The sequence below is a fragment of the Urocitellus parryii genome, chromosome 7 (genome assembly GCF_045843805.1).
Source record: "Urocitellus parryii isolate mUroPar1 chromosome 7, mUroPar1.hap1, whole genome shotgun sequence".
Taxonomy (NCBI): domain Eukaryota; kingdom Metazoa; phylum Chordata; class Mammalia; order Rodentia; family Sciuridae; genus Urocitellus; species Urocitellus parryii.
The window spans coordinates 42,917,833-42,940,659 of NC_135537.1; the positions used below are offsets into that span (position 1 = coordinate 42,917,833).

Below are 22,827 nucleotides of genomic sequence, written 5' to 3' on the forward strand. Positions count from 1 at the left end.
GAATACAGGAGTGTTTAACCACTGAGCCCTATCCACAGCCCTTTTTACTTTTAATTGAAACAGGGTCTCACTAAATTGCTGAAACTGACATTGAACTTGGGATCCTTTTTGCCTCAGCCTCAAGAACCACTGGGATTTAGGCATGTGCTACTGTGCCCGACCAAAGTCTAATTTATAAACTAATTACAGTTAAAGATTAGCAAAAATTCCTAGTAATAAAATGATTATAACAATATATTATAATCAAAGTTATATGAATATGTTCTCCCCTTTTAAAAAAATATCTGATGTAGCCAGGTGTGGTGGTGCACAATTGTAATCCCATAAACTCAGGAGGCTGAGGTAGGAGGATTGCTGGTTCAAAGCCAGCCTCAGCAAAAGTGAGGTGCTAAGTAATTCATTGAGACCCTGTCTCTAAGTAAAATACAAACTAGGGCTGGGGAATGTGACTCAGTGGTTGAGTGCCTTTGAGTTCAATCCCCAGTACAAAAAAAAAAAAAAAAATCCTGATGTAACTGGGTCTGTTAGTGCATGTTTCTGATCTGAGTTACTTGGGAAACTGAGGCAAGAGGATGACAAGTTCTATGTCAGCCTGTCTCAAAATAAAAAAAATAAAAAAGCCTGGGGATGTAGCTGTGTGTGGTAGAGCACCCCTAGGTTCAATCTCCAGTACTGTAGAAAAAAAAAAAAAAAGGAAAAGAAAACCACCCCCCCCCCAAACCCCTCATACTTATTTGCTCTTCTTTCTGTGATGATAGAAGTGATGAGGCAAAGTATGATGAATGACTAGGCATTGTGACATAGCATGAGACTAGTTAGTCAGGCTTACTTGAACTCAAGCACTTTAGTACTGCAACAGTCCCTCTGATAATGAGGACAGCTATGAAGTGACTAACAGGTAAGGAGCGTATGGTGTGGACATGCTAGACAGAGATTGTTCACACCCAGATTAGGGCAGAATGTAATGAAATAGGACAGTAGATTTCGTCATGTTATGTAGAATGCCTTGCAATTTCAAGCTTATGAATAGTTTATTTCTGGAGTTTTCTATTTAATGTTTACCAGGAATGACAAAATTCATGGAAACTGAGACTTCAGATAAAGGAAAACTACCATATGTAAGACAGAAGCTTACTGAAAAAAAAAAATGTTGTCTAGTAGTTCCTAGGAATGTTTAATGAACTCCTTTATCTTTCTTTCTCACTAAAGAAAAGTCATCTTGATCAAACACGGAATTTTTAGGTAAATATGTATCCATTTGTGAGGTTCATATTTTTTCTGCTTATTTAAAATATTTATTTGTTTATTTTTCTACCGGGGATGGAACTCAGGAGCACTTAACCACTGAGCAATATCCCCAGCCCTTTTTTCATTTTTTATTTTGAGACAGGGTCTCACTAAGTTGTTGAGGCTGGCTTTGCACTTGTAGTCTTCCTGCCTCAGCCTCCCCTCTTGCTGGGATTATAAGCATGCACCACCATACCCGGCTTATTTATAGTTTTAATGTTAGGTTAAACTTATGATGTTTCATTTTCAAAGTTTTCTATTTTAATTTTTATTTCAAATTAACTTCTAAAATATCCATAAAATTCCAGAAAAAAAAATCTGTTGGTGTTTTGTTTGGTATTATATTAACTTTGAGGAATGGAGCATTTACAGAATGTGGGTAGAATACACAACTTGACAATGTAAAAGTTTTAAAATGGTTTAGTATAAAAAACTAAGGCCATGTGCACAGTCCTTATATTTAGCCCCTAGAGATACAGAATTGAAAAGGTGAGGACCCTTTATCCTCACTAGCTTTTATAATTGTGTGGTGAGTATAGTAGATTTTGACAGATTCAGATTTTTAAAGTCTTGCTTCTGAAGGAGGTGACTATGGAGGGGCTCTAGGCAGGGAGGGCCTAGAGGTACAGAAAACAGTTCAGAGGCTCAGGAGGCTTTGAAGGTTCAGGTCAGAGGTGAACTGAGGGCAAGTCTTAAAGGCATTTACAAGTGGAATTGATGAGATATTGGGATGGGTTGAACTAGGAACAAAAACAATGGAGAGGGAGAAGTTTTAGGATGATTGTGGTGTTTGGGGCTTGGTCAGCTTGTCGGAAAATGACATTCAGCTCAGGGATTGAAATACAAGATGTGAAATGGATTTCCAAAGGAAGGTGGTAGGTTTGGTTCTAAATATGACTGCTCATGGGCTATCCAGATAGAGTTGTTAAGCAAGTAATGGGCTCACTTAGGAGACTGGGCTTCCCTGAAAGAATTTTTTGCATGAGATGTGAAGGTCTAGGTTGAGACTCATAGGATGCAGCTATTTCAAAAGATGAGGAGGTGAGGAAGGACTGGATCCATGACACTTCATTGAACCTTCTACAGGTGACCAGAATAATGATGCCACTGGACAAAAGGAATAAGAAATGACTAAACAGGTCACAGCATACCAAGAAGTCAAGTGAGCTGGAGACTGAAATAAAACCTGGTAGATGAACCACAGAAGATTGCTGGAGTGGTGTAGGTAGAATGGTGTTGATGGAAGCCCCATTGTAACTGGAGTGAGGTATAAACATGCAAGATGGTTGCATTATCATCAGAAGCCTTTATTTTGTTATTGCTATCACTAAAGAAATAACTTACCTTCCTTGAGTAGTAAATTTTGAGTTGAGATGAGTTTTCTGGGCTAGTGAAAAGCCCTAAGGTCAGATGACGTTTGCAACTGATTAAAGCATTGAAGTGTGAGAAGGGACTTAAGAAACAAGCAGAGGTTAAATCTATCTGGGTTGTAGGTCATTTGAATAGTTTTGGATTTTATCCTCAAGGATGTTGAATCATTGGAACATTTTAAACTGGGGAATCTCTTGATCCTATTGTTACAATGTGTAGTTCTGGAGTAGTGATTTAGTTTTCATATTTTTTGCTCATCATCTGAACTGGAATCATGAGTTTATGGATGGTTTAATAAATACTTTTAAATAAATGCCTTTCATTTTTTTTTTTTTTTGGTACTGGGGATTGACCCCGTAGGTGTTTTACCACTGAACTACATCTCTGGTCATTCTTATTTTGATTTTTATTTTTTGAGACAGCGTCTTACTAAGTCTCTGAGGGTCTTACTATGTTGTTGAGGCTGGCCTCAAAATGGTGATACTCCTGTCTCAGCCTTCCGAGTTGCTGGGCTTACAGGCATGTACCACTGTACCCCATGAAATGAGTACTTTTAAAAAAAGAGTGAATATATTTGTTTTTGAGAAGATCATTCTCTTTGTCTTATGATAAATAGATTGCAGCTTGGTGGTAGAGTTTATGAAGACAAAATAGCTTCTGAAAAAGTTAAAGTGGATGATGGTAGTGGCTTATGTGAAGATGGGGACGTGGATAGGAGAAGCACAGGGCGGAAATAGAATAATTTGATGGTGGCAGGTGTGAGAGAGGAGGAGCGTGGGATGTTTCACATATGAGGAGAAGAGTATCGCTTAGTTGAGTTTACCTTTTCCTATATTCTTCAACTGCAATATGGTTTTGGTCTTTGACATCATCACACGCCTCTCTATTCCAACTCATACCCTGTTTGTTACTAAGCTCTGTGGATTCGGCAAAGACTTGTAAAATATCTCCTGAATTTTCCCTCTTCTCCCTCCTGTAGCCATTGCCATGCTAGATATTTATATCACTTTTTTTTCCCAGACTCTTGATATCATCCACTCTTCCTGCCTTTCTTATCCTATTTTTTCTTTGCTCCAGGTGTACCCATAATAAAGAAATGTGCATGCCATTCGGCTGCCTGAACACTTGGTTCCTGTCCCATGGCCTATAATGTGAAGTATAAATGAGCAGTGCTTTTTTTTTCTTGTACATTCAATTAAATTCAAGAGATATTCATTTAAACCTGGCATGGGTGGTGTACGCCTATAATCCCAGAGACTTGAAAGCTGAGGGAGGAGATTTTGCAAGTTCAGCCTTGGCTATTTAGGAAGACCCTGTCTCAAAATAAAAATAAAAAAGGTATAGGGATCGGTTCAGTGGTGGAGGACCCCTAGTTTTAAACCCTGGTACCAAAATAAAAAAAAAAATTATTTAAGATCCTGCTCTTTACTTGTCTGTGGTTTAACCAGAGGTGCATGCCCTGAGCACCTGTGTGCTTTTCTGCCTTGACATACTAACTGCTCTCTGGATGACTGTCACTGACTATACTGGAGGTCTATGCTACCATTTTCCTTCAGAAGCTCCTTGGACCCTCTAGAACCTTGAGAAAGATGTCACTGGAGCAGAAGTTATGTATACTTTTAAAACTGTAAAAGGCTTGGATCCCTAATTAATGATTTTTTTTCACCTTCTGGAATGATCCACTATTTGGCAACCAAGTGTTACTTAGATACTTATGTTCTGTTTCTGGGCCCCTCTGATGCCTGTGTCTTTTTCCACTCCTTACACAGCAGGTGATAACTTTCCTATTATGTGGGCAATTTGGCTTTTTCTTAAGTATTTTTATTTCAATAATGCAGTGGAAATTTGCAGATTGTCTGTGCCAGAGATCTTAAACTTTTCTTATTTAAACTGGAGACCCCTTTTTTTCCCTGTGGTCTTAAACAGGACTCTGTAGTAGAAAGCAAATGAACATGAACTACATTAGCTGAAGTGAGATAGCAAGGCCCAACACCTCTTGATACCCACCGCCCCAATAGCTTGGTAGCTGTACCTCCTCATGATTAGAATAAAGAGCAGGAGTCCCGGGAGTTAAGGTAATAGTAGCCATGGGAGGGATGACATTTCTAAGAGACTTGAACATAACAAGTAATGCTGAGAGTCCAACAGTATCCCCATGACCAGAAGTTCTTTCCCTCTCAAAATTATTATTAATTCTTCTGCTAGAACTATCATTTCACTATTTGTTAATGTTTATAATGCTTTCTCTTTTTTTTGATGTTCGGCAGGGCATCTCTCTCTAAAAATAAACAAATTGGTTTAGATTATTTCTTGCTTTTGCTTCTCTGAATTTCTGTCTAGTTGAATGGGTGTGTGCTTCAATCCTATCTGCTTTACACATCCTCTGTTCCACCCTAGGGGACCATGGATTACTTAGAAGCCTTTGGCTATTTTGGTAAAAACTAGTTTTGCTTCCTCCCTCTCTTGCTTCCTCCCTTTCCTTCTCCCTCCCTTTTTTTCTTTCCTTCCTTCCTTTATTCAATAATCTTCATCTCACTCTTTTAAATCTAAGATCTCATTGCATTCTTTTAAAAGCTGAGGAAGTTGGAGTAACAAATCAGACAAAATTTTGTGTTATTTGATCTGACATTCTGGTTGGGGAGACATTTGAAAATCGGATAACATATCATGTATAGCTAGATTATTTCTGTAGAGTAAGGGAAGAGGAACTCCTATTGTTCCTAATAGAGAAGATCCAAATTGTTTTCTATTTGGTTTTTCCATAAATAGTACGGATTGGTATAGGTTTTCCTTGGTCTTTACCAGGTTTGTTTTTTCCTTCCTTTCCTTCTTTCCAGGGAATGAACTCAGGAGTGCTTTACCACTGAGCTACATCCCCAGGGCCTTTTATTTTTTATTTTGAGATAGGTTCTTGCTAAGTTTGCTGAGGCTGGTCTTGAACTTATGATCCTCCTGCCTCAGCCTTCCAAGTTGCTGGGATTATAGGTATGCACATCAAGCCCAGCTACCTGGTTTCCTTCTTAACCAGAGTTCATATACCCTAAATGCACAGTGAAATGCTTCAGGTTGTCATCTCTGATTCTGGGTCAGTTTCTGACTTCCCCATCTAAAGGCTGAGACCTTAGCCTTGTTCTCATTAGCTTGGTTATCCTGGTGTTTATTAATAACATGGACTAAAAAAGTCTTATGCTCAGGCTTGCTCTAAGTTTAAGCTTACTTAGATGAGTCTTCAGGTTTCAAAACTGTTATTTTTGTTCCTGTCTCATAATCCAATGGAATCACCAACAGACACTCAGAATACAAATCAAGTGAAAGCCATGAATGGCAATGGAAGGTGGTTCAGAAGAGGCCAAAGGAGTTCCTCCTCCCCTCCCTATACCCTTGTGGGCTGCTTTGTCACCTCCACATACTTCTGCCACACAGTATTTCTGGGGTAGCATTTTAGCACCATTTATTCTACAAGGTGTTGTCCTTTTGTGATAACAGAAATGTTCTAGAACTGGCTGTCTGGAGCCAAATGCTCTGTAACTGCCCTTCTAAGATGGTAGCCATGAGCCAGATGTAGTCATAGCTGTTTTGAGCACTTGATGTGGCTAGTGTGACGGAGGAAGTAAATTTTAAGGTTTATTTAACTTAAATAGCACCCACATGTTATTCCAACATGGACTATCATATTGAAAAGTGTAGTTCCAGTACATCTGATAGCCCTAGATTTAACATGCACTGAATGTGTTGTGTTTTCCAGTTTTCCTGATCACAGACGATAATAATGAACCCTGAGAAGGACTGGAGTAAGTTTTGATTTATAACCTTTGGCAAATTGTTCAAGCCCTTTGGGCCTCAGGTCCTTTTTTTATGCAGTGAAAAGATTTATAGTAACTTTTCACTGTAAGGTCTAAAATGAGATAAAACATGCCATGGCTGACTTATCCTGTCAGGGTTTTTGTTTGTTTTAGGTTTTGTTTTTGTTTTGGATTATAAGAATAAAATGTTCATTGTAGAACAGAGGAAAATAGTAAGGAAAAAAAAATCTGTAATCTCATCATGGATAGAACAACAACAGAAAAACTTGAATGTAGCAAATAGTGTATATTTTTGGTTCATCAGATGCTTTTTTAGGGGTAGGCACAGTGGTGCATACCTATAATCCCAGAAGCTTGGGAGGCTGAGGCAGGAGTATCACAAATTAAAGGCTAGTCTCAGCAATTTAGCAAGGCTCTAAGCAACTTGATGAAACCTGTCACAGTATAATAAATAAAAAGGGCGAGAATATACCTCACTGGTTAAATGCTCATGAGTTCCATCCCTGGTACCAAAGAAAAGCTCTCCTCTTTATTTCAATGATGTTATTTATGTTACACTGACACTATTATTGTCAGTAAGCTTTTGGAGACTCTGTAGGTCATATGTACATAAAATTGTCTTACATTACCTCCCCCACCCCCATTATAATTTACTAAAACATAGGGGATGTTCTGTGATTACTGAAAGGTGCTTAAAATTGTTAAATAATTTGCTAGCATTTGTATAGATTTATCTTTGGTGGCTTAATGTTTTCAGAATGTAAAATTTCTTTTTAGGATTACTTTTGGATAATGGGGGAGAAAGTACATGGATGATTTTGAGAGTTAAACTCTCATGTTTCCTGAAAGTCCTAAAATCTCAAAATTGAGACTACAGGCATGCTTTAAGATCTCACAGTAATAAACATTCATTTAAAATAATCAAATTTATTGAGAACCTTCTGTGTGTGGAGGACTATGCTAAGTGCCAGGAATCTAAAAACAGTAAGAACTGGGCATGGTGGCACATGCCTGTAATCTCAGCAACATGGGAGGCCAAGGCAGGAGGATTGCAAGTTCAAGCAACTTAGTGAGACCCTGTCTCAAAATAAAAAAATAAAAATAAAAGCACTGGGAATGTGTTTCAGTGGTTAAGCACCCCTGGGTTCAATTCCCAGTACAAACAAATAAGTCAGTAAGCCACTATTGTCCTTATGTGAATTATGGCCTACATACTGTGTGATTAGAGGGATCTAGACAATGTAGTATGAAAACACAGTATAGTCTGCACCAGCTGCAGATGGAAGAGTTGTCAGCAAAGGGTTTCTGGTAAAAATGACACCCAGATGGAGTTTTTAAAGGAATGATGGACAGACCAAGGCAATGTTGGTCGAAGAGTATTCGAGAAAAAAAGATGCAGTATGTATGAAAGCCTTAGTGAAGGGAAAATTCAAAGACCTTCAGTAATTTAGGATGGCATTGGAGATGGGAATGGAGTGGATGAGAGAAATGAAGCTGAGTCTGGAGCAGTTGTAGAAGTAAGATGTGTCACAAAGCTCCTTCTGTGCTCTATTAAGGAATGTCAACTTTCTATTCAAGGTTATAACAGATCTTTGAGGAGTACTACAAGGAGAGGAGCAGGGTCTTTGCTCACATTTTGACACATGTAGAAAAATGGCTGGATGTTGTTTGGAGGGGGGATAGAGATGAATGAGTGGCACAGGGAAGAGAATCCATTCAGCAATTGTTGGACAGGCCAGGTTGGTTGATGAGGCTTGAATTAGTGCAGTAGAAATTCATCCTCTGGATGTCTGGGTCTAGAACTTCTATTAGGCTAAAGTAATGGAAGGCATCCATAAAATGGCACAGTGTGAATAGAACCACTCTTTAAAGAGTGCTCTCTACCTCACGTCAGGCATTTGGCTAAGCATGTTGTTTATGTCGTCTGAGTTTGTTCCCACCACACATGGGGTTGAAAATACATGGTGAGTTTTACATAGGATATGGCAGAACTGATCTTCAAATCCTTGTTTATCCTCTGAGTCCAAGCCCTTTATAACCATGGTGGTACAAATAAGTTAGTAAGGAGAAGCCGTCGAGTGAAGATTTGAAGATGACCTAAGAAGGGACTTTGGGGAAGAATACCAGTAATTATCACAGAAGTGGAGAATTGAGAACTCTTAGATTTAGAAGGGGCACCCAAGAAGCAAGAGAAAACTGAGGAGAGAGTAGACTCATGGGATCCTGAGGCTGCTGATGATTCAAGGAGGAGGAAGTGGTAGGTGGTATCGGATGCTACAGATGATGCTACAGAGAAGCCAGATAATGGATAAATATATATATTTCTAAATATTTTTAGACGTAGATGGACACAATACCTTTATTTAGTTTATTTAGTTTTTTTTTTTTTTTAAATATGGTGCTGGGATTGAACCCATGGCTTTATGCTTGTAAGGCAAGCACTCTACCACTGAGCCGCAACCCCATCCCTGGATATATGCTTTGTGGATTAAAAACAAAGTGGCATTCTGGGGATATAGCTCAGTTGGTAGAGTGCTTGCCTTGCATGCATAAATCTGTGGGTTCAATCCCTAGCATCCCACACACGAAAAAAGTGGCAATTGTAAAATTGGGGTTAGAGGACAATTTTTTTTTGGGGGGGAAGGAATACTAAGGCTTGAATACTCTACCGTACCATTGAGATAGCCTCAGCCCTTTTTATTATTTATTCATTTATTGTTTTGGAGATAGGGTCTTGCTAAGTTGCTGAGACCGGGCTCGAATTTGCCATCCTCCTGCCGTGGCCTCCCAAAGTGCTGGGATTACAGACATGTGCCACCACATAAGGCTGGTTATTGGGTCTGCATTTATATAGTGAGGAAGTTTTTTTTATCAGAACCTCTTCCATAGGCTTTCCTTTGGGATTCATTGTTCAGAAGTGGACTTTAATACCCACTACTGATAAGAAGAAAGTGGTTAGTTATTTATTTTTCTGCCTCAAACTCCCCAGCCTCTGGGATGACAAGTTCGTGCCACGTGTAATTGATAACCTGATTAATGTAAAATAAGGAGGATCTTCCCCCAAGAACTAGGGAGAAATGGTGAGTACCTGAACAAATCAGGGCACTCTACAAGGGAGAGATGGTGATGGTGGTGTCTGGGACATGACCTAAGCTAAAGAGTCTGCATTTTATCCTGTGCATGACAGACTCTCCCAAAGAATTCATTTAAAATTTTTTTAAATTTAATTTTTATAGTGCCAGGGATCAAACTTGGATCTCACACATCTGTTTAAGCCAGTTCTCTATCACTGAGCCATACTCCCAGCTCTCCTCCCAAAGTTTTTATTTATTTATATGTTCTAGGGATTGAACACAGGGGCACTTTACCACTGAGCTATCAGTCTTTTTTTTTTTTTTAATTATTGTTTTGTTTTGAGACAGGGCTTCCCTTAGTTGCTGAGGTTGGCCTTGAATTTGTGATCTTCCTGCCTCAGCCTCTTGAATTGCTGGGAATGCAGGCGTTTGACACCTCTCCTGGCTTAAAGTTTTAGATTGCAGAAAAGATAAGATAAAATTTGTGTTTATGAAGTAACAATATTCATAAAACATCTATTTTCTTTTCTTTCTTTCTTTTTTTTCTCTGAGTACCTGGGACTGAACTCAGGCAGGAGCACTAGACCACCAAGCCACATCCCCACCCTATTTTTTATATTTATTTAGAAACGGGGCTTAGTGCCTCACTTTTGCTGAGGCTGGCTTTGAACTCGTGACCTTCCTGCCTCAGCCTCCTGAGCCACTGGGATTACAGGCTTGCATCACTGTGCCCAGCACCTGTTTTCTCCCCTCCCCGCTTTTTTTATTTTGGTACTAGAGATTTAACCCAGGGGTGCTTTACCCCTGAATTATATCCCCAGCGCTTTTTGCTTTTCAGTTTGAGATAAGGTCTCACTAAGTTGATTAGTGCTTTTCTAAGTTGCCAAGTCTGGCCTTAAAATTGCTATTCTCCTGTCTCAACCTTCTGAGATGCCAGGATTACAGGCATGGGATTTCATGCCTTGCTAAGGCCTATTTTCTTAGTCTGTTCATGCTGCTATAACAAAATACCTCAGAGTGAGTGAGTTATTTATTAAGTGAGTTAATTATTTATTTTCTGGTTCCGATGATTGCACCCAGGGCCTTATGCCTGCTATACAAGTGGTCTACCATTGAGCCCCATCCCCAGCTCTGAAGTGAGCAATTTATAAATAACAACAATCCATTTCTCACAGTTCTGGAGACCAAAATCAAGGCATCAGCAGATTTGGTGTCTGTTGAGCACATGGTCTGTATTTCCAAGATGTTGCCTTACTGCTAGAATTCTGGGTTGTCACAGGATGGAAGAGATGGAAGACAAATGGAGCCTACCTAGCCTACCTCTTGAACCTGTCGGTAATAAACCAATCCTGTCACTGAGGGCAGGGCCCTCATGGCTTAGGTACCTCTTAGAGGCTCCACCTCCTAATACTATCTCATTAGCAATATATGAATTTGGGGGAACATTGAGATATATAATATGACATGATGTAAAAGGTCACTCTTACACTTGCCTAAAACTGCACTAAGTTTGATTGCAGAGTTGAACTGAATTTCAGGCCTTTATTATCTTCCAATATTAGATACGGTCCCTGAATTAGTATTGGTTTGACTTAGGATTTTTTTTTTAATTTTACAGTGATGTGAGAGATACCTTCAGTAGAAATTATACTTGAAATTTTAAAGTTTGATCATTTTTTCTGGACTAAGTGATATGCGGTACCATGCTCTCTCACCATGCTGGGCAGCAGCAGCAAGCTGCAGCTCTGAGTCAGACACCTGATCCTGAGAGTAAACAACTGATATTCTACAGTGTACTGTGTTGCTAGGCTCTGATGTTTGGTAGTTAGGTGTATTAAATGCATTGATTTATGATATTTTCTACTTAACAATGGATTTATCAGGATACAACCCCATCAGCAGTCAGGGAGCATCTGTTCCTATATAATTCATGATGTCTTTCTATATTTTTGTGCCATTGATGGCATTTTTTTGGTCAGGGAATTAAGGGTTTTTTTTTTATACCAGATTTTGAACCCAGGTGTGTTTAACCACTGAGGCATATTCCCAGACCATTTTACATTTTTTTTTAAATTTTTATTTTGAGATAGGTCTTGCTAAGTTACTTAGGGCCTTGCTAAGTTGCTGAGTCTGGCTTTGAATTTGTGAACCTCCTGCCTCAGCCTCCTGAGCAGCTGGGATTAAAGGCCTGCATCATTACATTGGGCAAAATTAAAGTTGATTATCTTTGAACTGGCAGTAACACCCAGGGAATGGATTTGTGAAAATTAGAAATTTAACACTGTCCCTATAAGAACCTTGTGTGTATATATACTTAACTTATTAAGTATCCTCCTAAGGAAGAATTAAAAAAAATATTTCCATCAAGTTGACTACCTATTTTGCTGGTTGGAGTGGATACTATAGATACCTCCAACTGTATACAGATGACAGAAGAGAGGCAGGGGTTCTGTGGTTTGGTCAGTGCCTAGGGCAGCTAAAGAAAGCTGTAATAGGATGTGTGTGTTCTATAATGGGCAGTGAAGAATGTGCAAAATGGTGCAGGTCATTTTGGCTCAGGGAAACCACAGCATTAAAGCAAAAGGCAAAAAGTCAGGGAAGATATCGTGGTAGATAGAGCATAGATTTGAGGGAATAGCCAGGAGAACAAAGCTCACACCTGTTGGTGCCTGATACAAGTAGCACCATGCTAGGGTTTTGAACACATTTTTCTCATTTCTCACCACATATCTCTGAGTGATGAAGGATTGTATCCCCATTTTACTTCTGAGGGACTGAGGCTCAGGGTAAGCCACTAGTGGTTGTTGCCTGCTAGTGGTCGAGGAGTTCACATTTGAAGTCAGTTTGTCTTAACTTGGAAGTTGTCATAATAGGCCAGATATCCCTCCACTGTATCATTCCATTGTGCTTACAAGGTCAGCACTGACTCCCATTCTCAGGCATTGTGGAAGGGTTCTGAGCAGGAATGGGCGTTCCCAGAAGTGCTCATCAGGGAAACGTGGAGGTAGGATGGAAGGCGTAGCCATTGCCACCATTCTAGTCCATGGGTGGTGGCCTGTAACCAATCTCACACCCAGACATTGGAGTCCTTAAATGATTATTATCAGAACTCTAGTTTAGTTGCCACCTTGTCCAGTTAAAATTCTATGCCCAATTTAATTCTTTCCTATTATCTTTTAGCAGTACATGGGTTCCACTTTGTCATAGTTCTTTTTTTTCCAGATTTTTTTTTTACTTTTTAGATATACGTGACAGAAAAATGTATTTTGACATATCATACATACATGAAGTATAACTTCCCATTCCTGTGGTTGTACATGATGTGAAGCTACATTGGTCATGTGTTCATATGTGAACACAGGAAAGTTATGTCTGATTCATTCCATTGCTTTTCCTATTCCCATCCCCCTTCTTCCCCTTCATCTAATTCAGTGAACTTTTATTCTCCTCCGCCCATTCCTTGTTGTAAATACCTTTTAGCTTCCTTAACCAAAACTTCTTCAAGTATGACTAACCCTGGACTAATTACTAAATGCCTGAGAAGTTCTTCATAATCCATAATACCTCTGAGATAACTGATATGATAAACTCTGACAGAAAAGATGTGCCACCTACCAAAACTGACCTTTCCTTTTATACTATGTCTGGAATGGTATATCAACAAGAAAAATGTAGAATATCTATTTTTCATACTTTAAAAACACATCTGGAACTGTTTAAGTTGAAGTCAAAGAAGTGCCAAGGCAGATTATGCCATACCTTCTCTTTTTTACTTAAAAAAAAAAAAAAAGGAAATGGAAAACATACCACTTCTAGAAGTCCCTGACAATGAATTGGATATTGAAATGGTATCAATAATGTATTTATATATGCCACATTTTCTTCCATGCATCAGCCATCTTTGGTACATATGTGTTGGATATTTGCCAAGTGAGAGAAATCTTACCAGATAGAGAAGATCGCCTTGTTTATAAGTGGTGTGAATCATTATGGTAGAAGTAAAGTCAGCCCTTTCTGATTAGAATTACCTTCCCTGCCTGATCAAATAGATTTTATCTCTTTTTTCTCTCCCCCCCCACTTTTTTTTTACCTCCTCCTTCTCTTCCTCATTTTTAAAAAAAATCAGTTCATGTCATTCTTTCAATAAATGTCAGCATTCCCCTCCAGCAACTAAAAAATAGAAATTACATACCAGAAAAGTATAATTTTCATGAACTTAAAAAATTACATGAGATATACTATAACTTAATATTGGTTTTACCATGTCCTCTAATTTGAAATGGAGTGAAATGCTTCTGTGGTCAAATCATAGCTCTTGTGCTGTTTGCTATAAAAGTTTCAAGAATATATATTTCAGAATTTTTTTTTCCAAATAATCCAAAACAAATGCAGCAGAGCTCAGAATACTTGAAACATATTTTCTGAATTTATCTTAAATCTCTCTGCTCCAGAGGGTTTTTGTGTGTGTATGGATTAGGCCTGGCCCGTTTTTTCACCATCTATCTCCATCCTGGATTGATTGCTCTGAACAGCACAGAATGAGTTACATATGGTCCCACTTTGTCTCAGTTTGTAGGACCTCTGGGTTGGAACTCCATTTGATCAGAGGGAAGCCAACCATCGCAGAAATTTGGCTAATGTCAAAATGCAATATATATATATATATACACACAAACACACACATACATATATTCCAGTTAGAATGTGTATGTCCTGTTTTGGATGGTGGTATTTTTATATCCATTGGTTCAATGGTTACTATGCTGAGAATGTTGATGGTATTTTAAAAATGAAAAAGAAAGCACCTACCTATTCTGATGATGGTGCTTTGTACAGGAACCATGTTACAAATATGGACTGAGACTGGTATCTAATATGTTTTCCAGTCAAAATTATGAATAAGTCAAAACTCTGTCTCAAATTGAGATGAAGATAGAAATAAAAAGATTATTATAAATATAAATTCAGATCTCTGGTGTGAAGAGGAGACCCATTGACAGCTTCATTGACAGTCTGCAGCCTATTTTCTTAACGTGGGCTATTTTGAAAAGAAAGAAGCATGGGTTTGAGATCTGTTTTAAAGTCTGTGTTTGGCCCTTAACTGTTATGAGGATAGGAAGGTGGAGCTGTGGCCATCAAGGGTCAGCTCCAAGGCCAGGGCACATGGATCTGAGAGGGCAGCTATTCCCTGCAGACTCCTGTCTCTCTGTTGTTCTTTTCCCTCTTTCTTTTCTTTTTTTCTTTCCTTCTACTGCTTATTTGTTTCTTCATTCCTCCCGTCTCCCCTTCCCCCTCCTGCTCTTCCTTTCTCTGTCTGTGCAACCACGTGCTTCGAGTCTGTGTATCTGGACTGCCTTCGCTAACAGTTCCGTGTGAGTGTTAGCAGAATGAAAGCCAGATGGACCAGCAGTTCCCACTGTTATCTCCCAGCCGACTCTGGCAAGCCTCCCTCTCTCCCTCCTTTCTTGGCATGACAGAAATATTTGCCTTTATTTAGGGAGACTTGTATTTGCTGCTGTACCTCTTCCCTCAGCGGCAACATAAGCCGAAAGCTATTTATTCCCTTGTTGCTGAGGTTGGTTGAGGTGAGTAGAATGTGCAATGAATTTATTGAAGAAGCAGTTTTAAGTCTGCCTAACTTGGGTATTTTTTCTAGAATAAATGATGGACTGATACTACTTTCTAAATGCTCTGGAATAACAATAGGAAAACAAGTTTTTGAACAATAAGATAGAGGTAGAAAAACTCTGTGTCTGCTATCGTTTCACTCAGGACACTTTTATCCAATCTAGGACATTTACTGTTCAGCCAGAAGTAAAAAGGAAGAAACAGAGACCCTGATACTGTTACCTGATCATCATGCAAAATGCACTTATTAGAATTATTATTTTTATTCTTTTTATCAGATCTTTCTTAATATGGTGTCAATATTATTTTGATTTTTAAAAAATATTTTATTACAAAACTAAGTCTAAAGAAATTGTTTTGAACAAAGGTGAACTAGACTTGGAATTTTTTTTGGGGGAGGGGTAAGGGTTGAACCCAGGGGTGCTTAACCACTGAGCCATATCTTAAGCCCTTTTTTATATTTTATTTAGAGACAGAGTTTTGCTGAGATTTGGAATTGTGATAGTAATTTGGGCTTTTCATTTTCTTTTAATAACTGACTTTTAAATAATTTTGAGAAATTTTCACGATGATTATAATATTTTAAAAGGCCTGTTCTTGAATAGTTTGTTATGTTACTTTGCTAAGACTTTGAATAAGAAATATTTGTGAGCTGTGGAAGCATCTAGAAATATTTTTGGTTGGTATATACACAAATATTTATAGGAAAGTTGATCTAAAGAAACAACAACAAAAAAACCCACTTCATTTTTTCCGGAGATTTATTGCTTTAATAAGTAGATTGGATTGAGAAAAACTGTTCAAGATTTCAAGGGAAAAGTATACTTACGAGACTATAGTTCTGCATTATAAATGTTCATTGTTGAGTAATCAGGAAAATTCTCTGTATCTGCCCCATACTTAAAAAAAAATAGGTGTGTCTTTTGATTTTATTAGTTCTCAATTTGGGGCTTTTACATGCTGACTTGTCTGACATTATTAATTGGAGTTCTGGTCTCATGTTTTTAAAGTGACAGGTCAAAGATGCACACATTTTAAGTAAATAATAGCTTGACTTCATTGTGAAACTTATAGCATTTATGTAGGGGTGATTTTTAAAGCAGGGAAGATAAAATTGAAGGGAGAGATATGTCTGTGAGACATAATGTGTTTCATCTAATGGGCCAGAAACCAGGCATATTGAAAGGGGATGGCAGGTGTTACAGAAATTCATCACAGAACCAGCTCCTGCCAGTGTCTCACCTGCATAACAGACTTTGGTTTTTGTTATTTCTGGGCTGTCATAAGGGGTTCATTATCATCCTTCTTCCTCATCTATTTTCTGCTTCTTGCTAATGTTGGCTTCAGCTTTGAGTGAAGTTGTGCTGTTGCATATAACACTACCAAGGTAGCATCTGCCCAAGCCAGAAATAACAATAGGATATAATATAACCTAGTTACAAATGAGGTCTTGCCATCTGTGCTACCCTTTCTTAAGTGGAGTTTGGATGATAAAATCCTGATTTAAACTTTCGTAGATAAGCGCAGTTTATTGATAGAAGATGTTGAATTTCTTCTGTTCAGTTGCTTTTTAAAAAGATAAATCCCACTTGAAACACTGAGGTGCTTAGGCGTAGAATAACCTGTTCCTGGTGGCACCCTCCAGATCGTACTGAGAAGCACTCCACAATGCCAGACTCACCTGTGGATGTGAAGACGCAATCTAGGCTGACTCCTCCAACCATGCCACCGCCCCCAACCACTCAAGGAGCTCCAAGAACCAGCTCGTTTACGCCAACAACATGTAAGTAGTCATTTTTTTGGATTTTGTGTTTTGGTTTTAAAGATTAAATTAAATTTTTTTTCCTGCAAATAAAAAGGGAAAAAATGTATTATGCGAAACACACCAAAAAAATCTGTTTGCTAGTCCGTAGGTATCCTATCTTTCATCTTCTTGACATGACTGCCAATATTTGCTTTCCTTTGCACTATTTCTTTGGAGTTGGAGTCTCCTATGATTCTAGCAAAGGAAGAACATTGAGTTTGTTTGGTACCTCTACTTCTCACCCCTATAACTTTTAATTTTGTCTAATGTGGAGCTATTTTATTTTAGTTTATTTTGACTTAGAACGTATTTCTAGGTTACTTTTGATCTAATACCACTTTCCTTTATTTCAAATAATTATAATGTTAAAAATCTAGCTTCCTTAAGTTAAAAAGGGTACTACTGTACACAACAGTTTCATGCAGATACCTTTCTGAAATTGGTAGCATCAACCTTGTCTTGAGCCTGTCAGGCTTTTGTTAAACCTTTGTTCCATTACCACTTAGCTTGAATCCTGTATTGTTAGCCAGTGGTGTGTATTGCTTTCTGTGCATCCCAGGAAAGGACATAACACTGACAGAGTAGCAACTTCCCTTTCTTTCCTGTATATTCCAACAGAGAGAGGGAATAGCTTTGTTTTAGTCGATCTCAAAATTCTGTTTAGAATTGTCATCGAGGATTTGTGAAACTAATAAATGTTATCTGTTGCAGATAATACTATTTACAGACCATGTGCCATGAAATCCATAGGAAGGAAAAAATAACTAACAGGCCAAAATAGATCTGTGGGACTATAAGGGATCAACAAAAATACACATCCTAAGCTGTTTATGCAGTGTTGTGCTGCCATTTAAAAGACCTTTCCAAATGTGTAAGGAACAGAAGACTGTGACGTGCCAAGTTGTAACCCTGTCATCTTACATTTCGCTTGTTGTTACCCAAAGTCACAGTGATAGGCATATGTCTCCTGTGAGATGGCTGCTGAGCTATCATTTCTTGACAGGTTACTTTGGTTCTCATTTGGGATAAAAGAACTACATTATTATCTTGAAATAAAACTGTAAGAAGAACAGGTTCCTAACAACTTCCTCAGAATGTTACTAGAGATCGTTAATCACAATTATACTTAAAAATGGGATTGATAAAGATTAATTCAGTAAATTAACTGAATTAAAATAATAGAATCATTATTTTCCTCAGTGAGAAATATGCAAGTTTTTTCTAGCCTCGTTTGTATGGATTATTATCTTGATGTTCAAATGAATTTCATTGGAAATAAATTCACTGAATTACTACCAAGCCATGCTCTTGGTTGGATTGAGGTGTCTCCTTTCAATTTCTTGAAATAACTCCTTGATAAATACCATATCCATTTGGGCTTCTTACGTAAAATTTGCATTTTTCCCTAAATAAGTGGTTAAGAAATATGAGGGGGAGAAAATAGCCTTCTAATTGGGTGGTATAAGGTTAAAACTTGAAAGTCTATTTCTATAAACACAGCTGTCAGTTGTGTGTACAAAACATGATTAAAAATGTTCAGTGATAAATTTAGTCTCCACCAAATGTACACTTTCTCTAGGGGAGCAGTTTAGGAAGGAATAGTCCTGTTATATTGATGTAAGCCTGTGACAAAAGGCTGACTTGCAAAGCTGTTTGTTCTATGTTTGAAGCATTTCAGGTGGTTGGCATATGTGCACATGGGAGGCAGAGCTGGCCCTGTGTTTCAGCAGACTCCATTTATCATCAGCTTCTGTGCAGAATGCCATCCCTGAGTGTGTGGAGTAGACCCATTTAGTGAGAGAGTGCCTGAGTCTGGTGATCTTGTGAAGTCTAATCATTTTGCAAAAAGTCCAGACATTTTTTGTAATTGCAAAATCACTAGATTTCAGGGGAAAGAAACTTGATAGCAGTTTCCTTGTGCATGTTCTCTGTAAGTTTATTTATTTTATTTTTTCCTACTGATTTTGTGCCCTTGACAGTAACTAATGGCACAAGCCATTCGCCTACAGCCTTGAATGGCGCCCCCTCGCCGCCCAATGGCTTTAGCAACGGGCCTTCCTCTTCCTCCTCCTCTTCTCTGGCTAATCAACAACTGCCCCCAGCCTGTGGTGCCAGGCAACTCAGCAAGCTGAAACGGTTCCTCACTACCCTGCAGCAGTTTGGAAATGACATCTCACCAGAGATTGGAGAAAGAGTCCGCACCCTTGTGCTAGGACTAGTGGTAAGCAGACAGAAACCAACCCTGTTGTCTGTGGGTAGGGGAGAGTGGGGCAGGGAGACTCAGAAATTTAGACCCCATTCTCATAGCATTTTTGTGCTGTGAGACTGGAGGTTGTGTGCAAGTCTGATTTATTCAGTAATACTTTATATATATTGACCAACCCTCACCATGGTTTCTTTTACTATTTGACACAGGCACACAAAAAAGAGATAGCTATACAAACTTATTGTTATCTAGTTTATAAATGCATGTTTGTACATACATTTGTATCTGTGTATATGTACACGTGTTCATTTGCGTATATGCATGTATTGTATGCATATGAATGTATGTACATGTATATGTTAATATATACATATGTATATGTATGTATGTATATTTCAATAAATATACTCTCCTGGCATTGTTAATGACTTTCACCAAAGACAATATGGTTTTGTTATGTTACTGACTCATTCTAATTAGGTGCTCATAACTGAGTTGCTTTGAGGGACTTTTATTATTGACTTCGACAAATAAGGATTTTAACAAGTAACAACACATTCTTCTTTTATGTTATTTCTTCTTTTATGCAAACAATTTTAAAAAAATGTTTTAATAACCATACATAAAATTTGCCATCTTGCCATTTTTAACTGTAGGATTCATGGAAATTACATCTATCCATGTCACAGCTGTCACCAGAGTCCATCTCCAGAGCTTTCTCATTACTCCAAACTGAACCCTCTACCCATGAAACAATAACTCTTCATTTCTTCTCTCCCTAACCCTTGGTAACCATTAATTATTGTTTTGTTTTTAAACCAAATCTTGTTATAAATAGAATTACTTAAACTACTAGATTGAGAACAGAATTGTTGATTTTGGCGTATTATATTGCATTTTGTATATTATCACCCCCCAAATGAGAACATATATATCCTTTTTGACCTAAGTCACTTTTACCTTTATTGAGATTTTCTGCACAAGCAGGGAATTTTATAGCATTTAGGAAGGCTATTTTCCTATAACAAACTGAGCCATAGAGGAGCTATAAGACATATATTCAGTACTTTTATCCAGGCTTATGGTGGAACTGAAAATTGGATGATAGGCAGCAGTTTCCTTTTTCTAGAAATAGATCATTTATTTTTATTACAATCACTGTATCCCACATTTGACAGAGATTTTGCAATTGAAATTTTAGCCATTGCCTTTCCTTTCCAATCCAAGGACAGAAGGCTATGCTATTTCCCACAGTCTCTCAGCTCACCTTACGTACCTCCAGGACAGAAAGTAGGCTTTGCAGAAGTGTGTCAGGATGCTTTAGGTACTTTGTCACTCTTGAGTTTTACATAATAGACTTTTCAGCAGGTAAATAAGTTAGGCTAAAGAACCACAAAGTAAATCCAAAGCAATAATTGTAGCTAGTAGATACATTATTGATAAAAATTGTTTTTTTTCCCCCAACCTACTTTATACATTTAATATGTTCTTTATTTAAAGGTGTTCCAGGGCTGAGATGCAACTTTTTTTAACTTCTCCAGTTAAAAAAAAATTCATAACTTAAAATGTAGAAAACCTTGGTTGACTTAAGTAACTCTTTCTTCATAGTAAGTGATATACATTTTTGGGGAACAGGGGGATTGGTACTGGGGATTGAATTCAGGGGATTGAACTCCACCACTGAGCCACATCCCCAGCCCTATTTTGTATTTTATTTGGAGGCAAGGTCTCAATGAATTCCTTAGCATCTCATTTTACTGAGGTTGAGGTTGACTTTGAACTCGTGATCCTCCTGTCTCAGCCTCTCCAGCTGCCGGGATTACAGGCGTGTGCCACTGTGCCCCACAGTAAATGGTATACTTTTGAGTGAAATGTTTTTTAAAAATATTTGTTTAACTAAAAACTTTATAGAGAAAAATTAGGTAAAGTCTAATTAAATGATGTCTTCCATATTAATAGATAATGGATATTTGTCAAGTGAGTGCATTAATAGAGAATAAACATTTGCTTTAAGCATTTGACTATAGGCCATTTTATTTAATTCTTGAGACCATCCCTTAAATGAGTGATTTTTTTACACATTTTATACATGGGGAAACAGAGGTATACAGATATTATAAATAAAATATATGAGGCCACCCAATTGGTAGTAACAATTTGGACTTAGATACTAAATCATAATGAATCACATTATGCTGTTACTTAGGTGGAGCTAAGAAAAGTGTTAGGAAGTACTGTCCCATAGAAAATGAGTCATGGAAACAAAATGATAGATTTTTAAGAGATTGGTTTCCTGACTTGTATCATTACGGGCAGGAAATTTGGCATTTATTGATAGTTTCATGCAAACATGTTTTGAGTTTGAGGGTCTAAAAAAACTTAAAAATTGGTACTTCAATACGTTGTCTTAAAAGGAAATGGAGCTGTACAGAAAAAAGGATGGAACAATGTTCTGATGATGTTCAGATACAAATGCCCCAATTTTGTCAGTCCCTAGAATAATCGAAGGGACTGAAGAGGTTGATACTGAAGTTACATTTGTGATTCTGCCTAGGGACTATAGAAGATGGATCAAAACATGGTTAGTTTTTCCAGCACCTTTACAATAAGTTGTTTGTTAAGTAGATGCTTTTATCAAGAGGCACAGCCCATTTCAGGATGGATATGAGTTTGAGTATTTGGGGCTTGTTTATTTTTATGGGGTATGTTAGGAGTGAATTGGGTTACTTTGTTCAGTCTCTTTTGGGTTGAGCAATACACATTGCCTCTGGGATAAATGGAATGTCTTTGAGAACTGGGGAGTTTTTTTCGCCCTGTGCAAAACGCAGTGACTCAGAGAAGGCTCAGACCTTTTCTTTGGCTTCATTGGCATAGCACACTACCCAATTTGGCTGTTGCCCCCAAGCAAAGATGCTTTTGTAGACAAAGAAAGAATGCAAGATGGAAATACAGAAGGAAGAGAATATATCCATCAGCGGTAACACTGAAATGCCTTGTGGGATGAATCCAGAGACTCTGACACTTACCTGTGGTCCTTATAGTGATCTGTTGTACATTAAAATACACAAGACAGTTTTTTTTTTGCATAAAGTAATATTAGAAGGTTCTTGCTAATTGCTAGGAATTCTCCAACAAACTGTGCTAATGTCCATGAACATTATTGTCCAAGTACTATACTTAATGTGTTTCATGTTCAGATGTGGGTTTTAGAGGGGTGGGTACAATAAGCTCTCATGTGTGTTTTGTGTGATTTTTGTTTTACAAAGTCAGTATATTTTATATTGAAAATATTGCTTTCTGTACATGTGTCTGCTTGTTATCACACTGTTGTAGCAACATTAGTAATTTGTTAGTTTCAGCGTTCTTGCTATTTACCAAGAGACAAATGTATGTTTAATACATATTTTCTCCACAGAACTCTACTTTGACAATTGAAGAATTTCATTCCAAATTGCAAGAAGCTACTAACTTCCCACTGCGACCTTTTGTCATCCCATTTTTGAAGGTATTGTACAGTTCACTGGTCTGGAAAGTATTTCAAGCCATGTTTTTGCTAGGTCATAACTGTGTTTCTTTTTAGGAAGAGGGTCAGAATATTGACAGGCTCTTTAACTTAATTTAATGGATGGAAACTAACTGAATAGAGATGTAAGT

At 37.9% G+C, this 22,827-nt stretch overlaps 1 protein-coding gene across 1 annotated transcript in view; it reads left to right on the top strand.

The window, feature by feature from the left end:
- Runx1t1 (RUNX1 partner transcriptional co-repressor 1) overlaps positions 1-22,827 on the top strand; it is a 138,734-nt gene that overhangs the window by 66,130 nt on the left and 49,777 nt on the right. Inside the window, exons 2-4 of the mRNA XM_026384806.2 lie at positions 16,809-16,946; positions 18,947-19,188; positions 22,589-22,678. Of these exons, the coding sequence (XP_026240591.2) occupies positions 16,809-16,946; positions 18,947-19,188; positions 22,589-22,678 (470 nt within the window). The remainder of the gene's footprint in view (positions 1-16,808; positions 16,947-18,946; positions 19,189-22,588; positions 22,679-22,827) is intronic.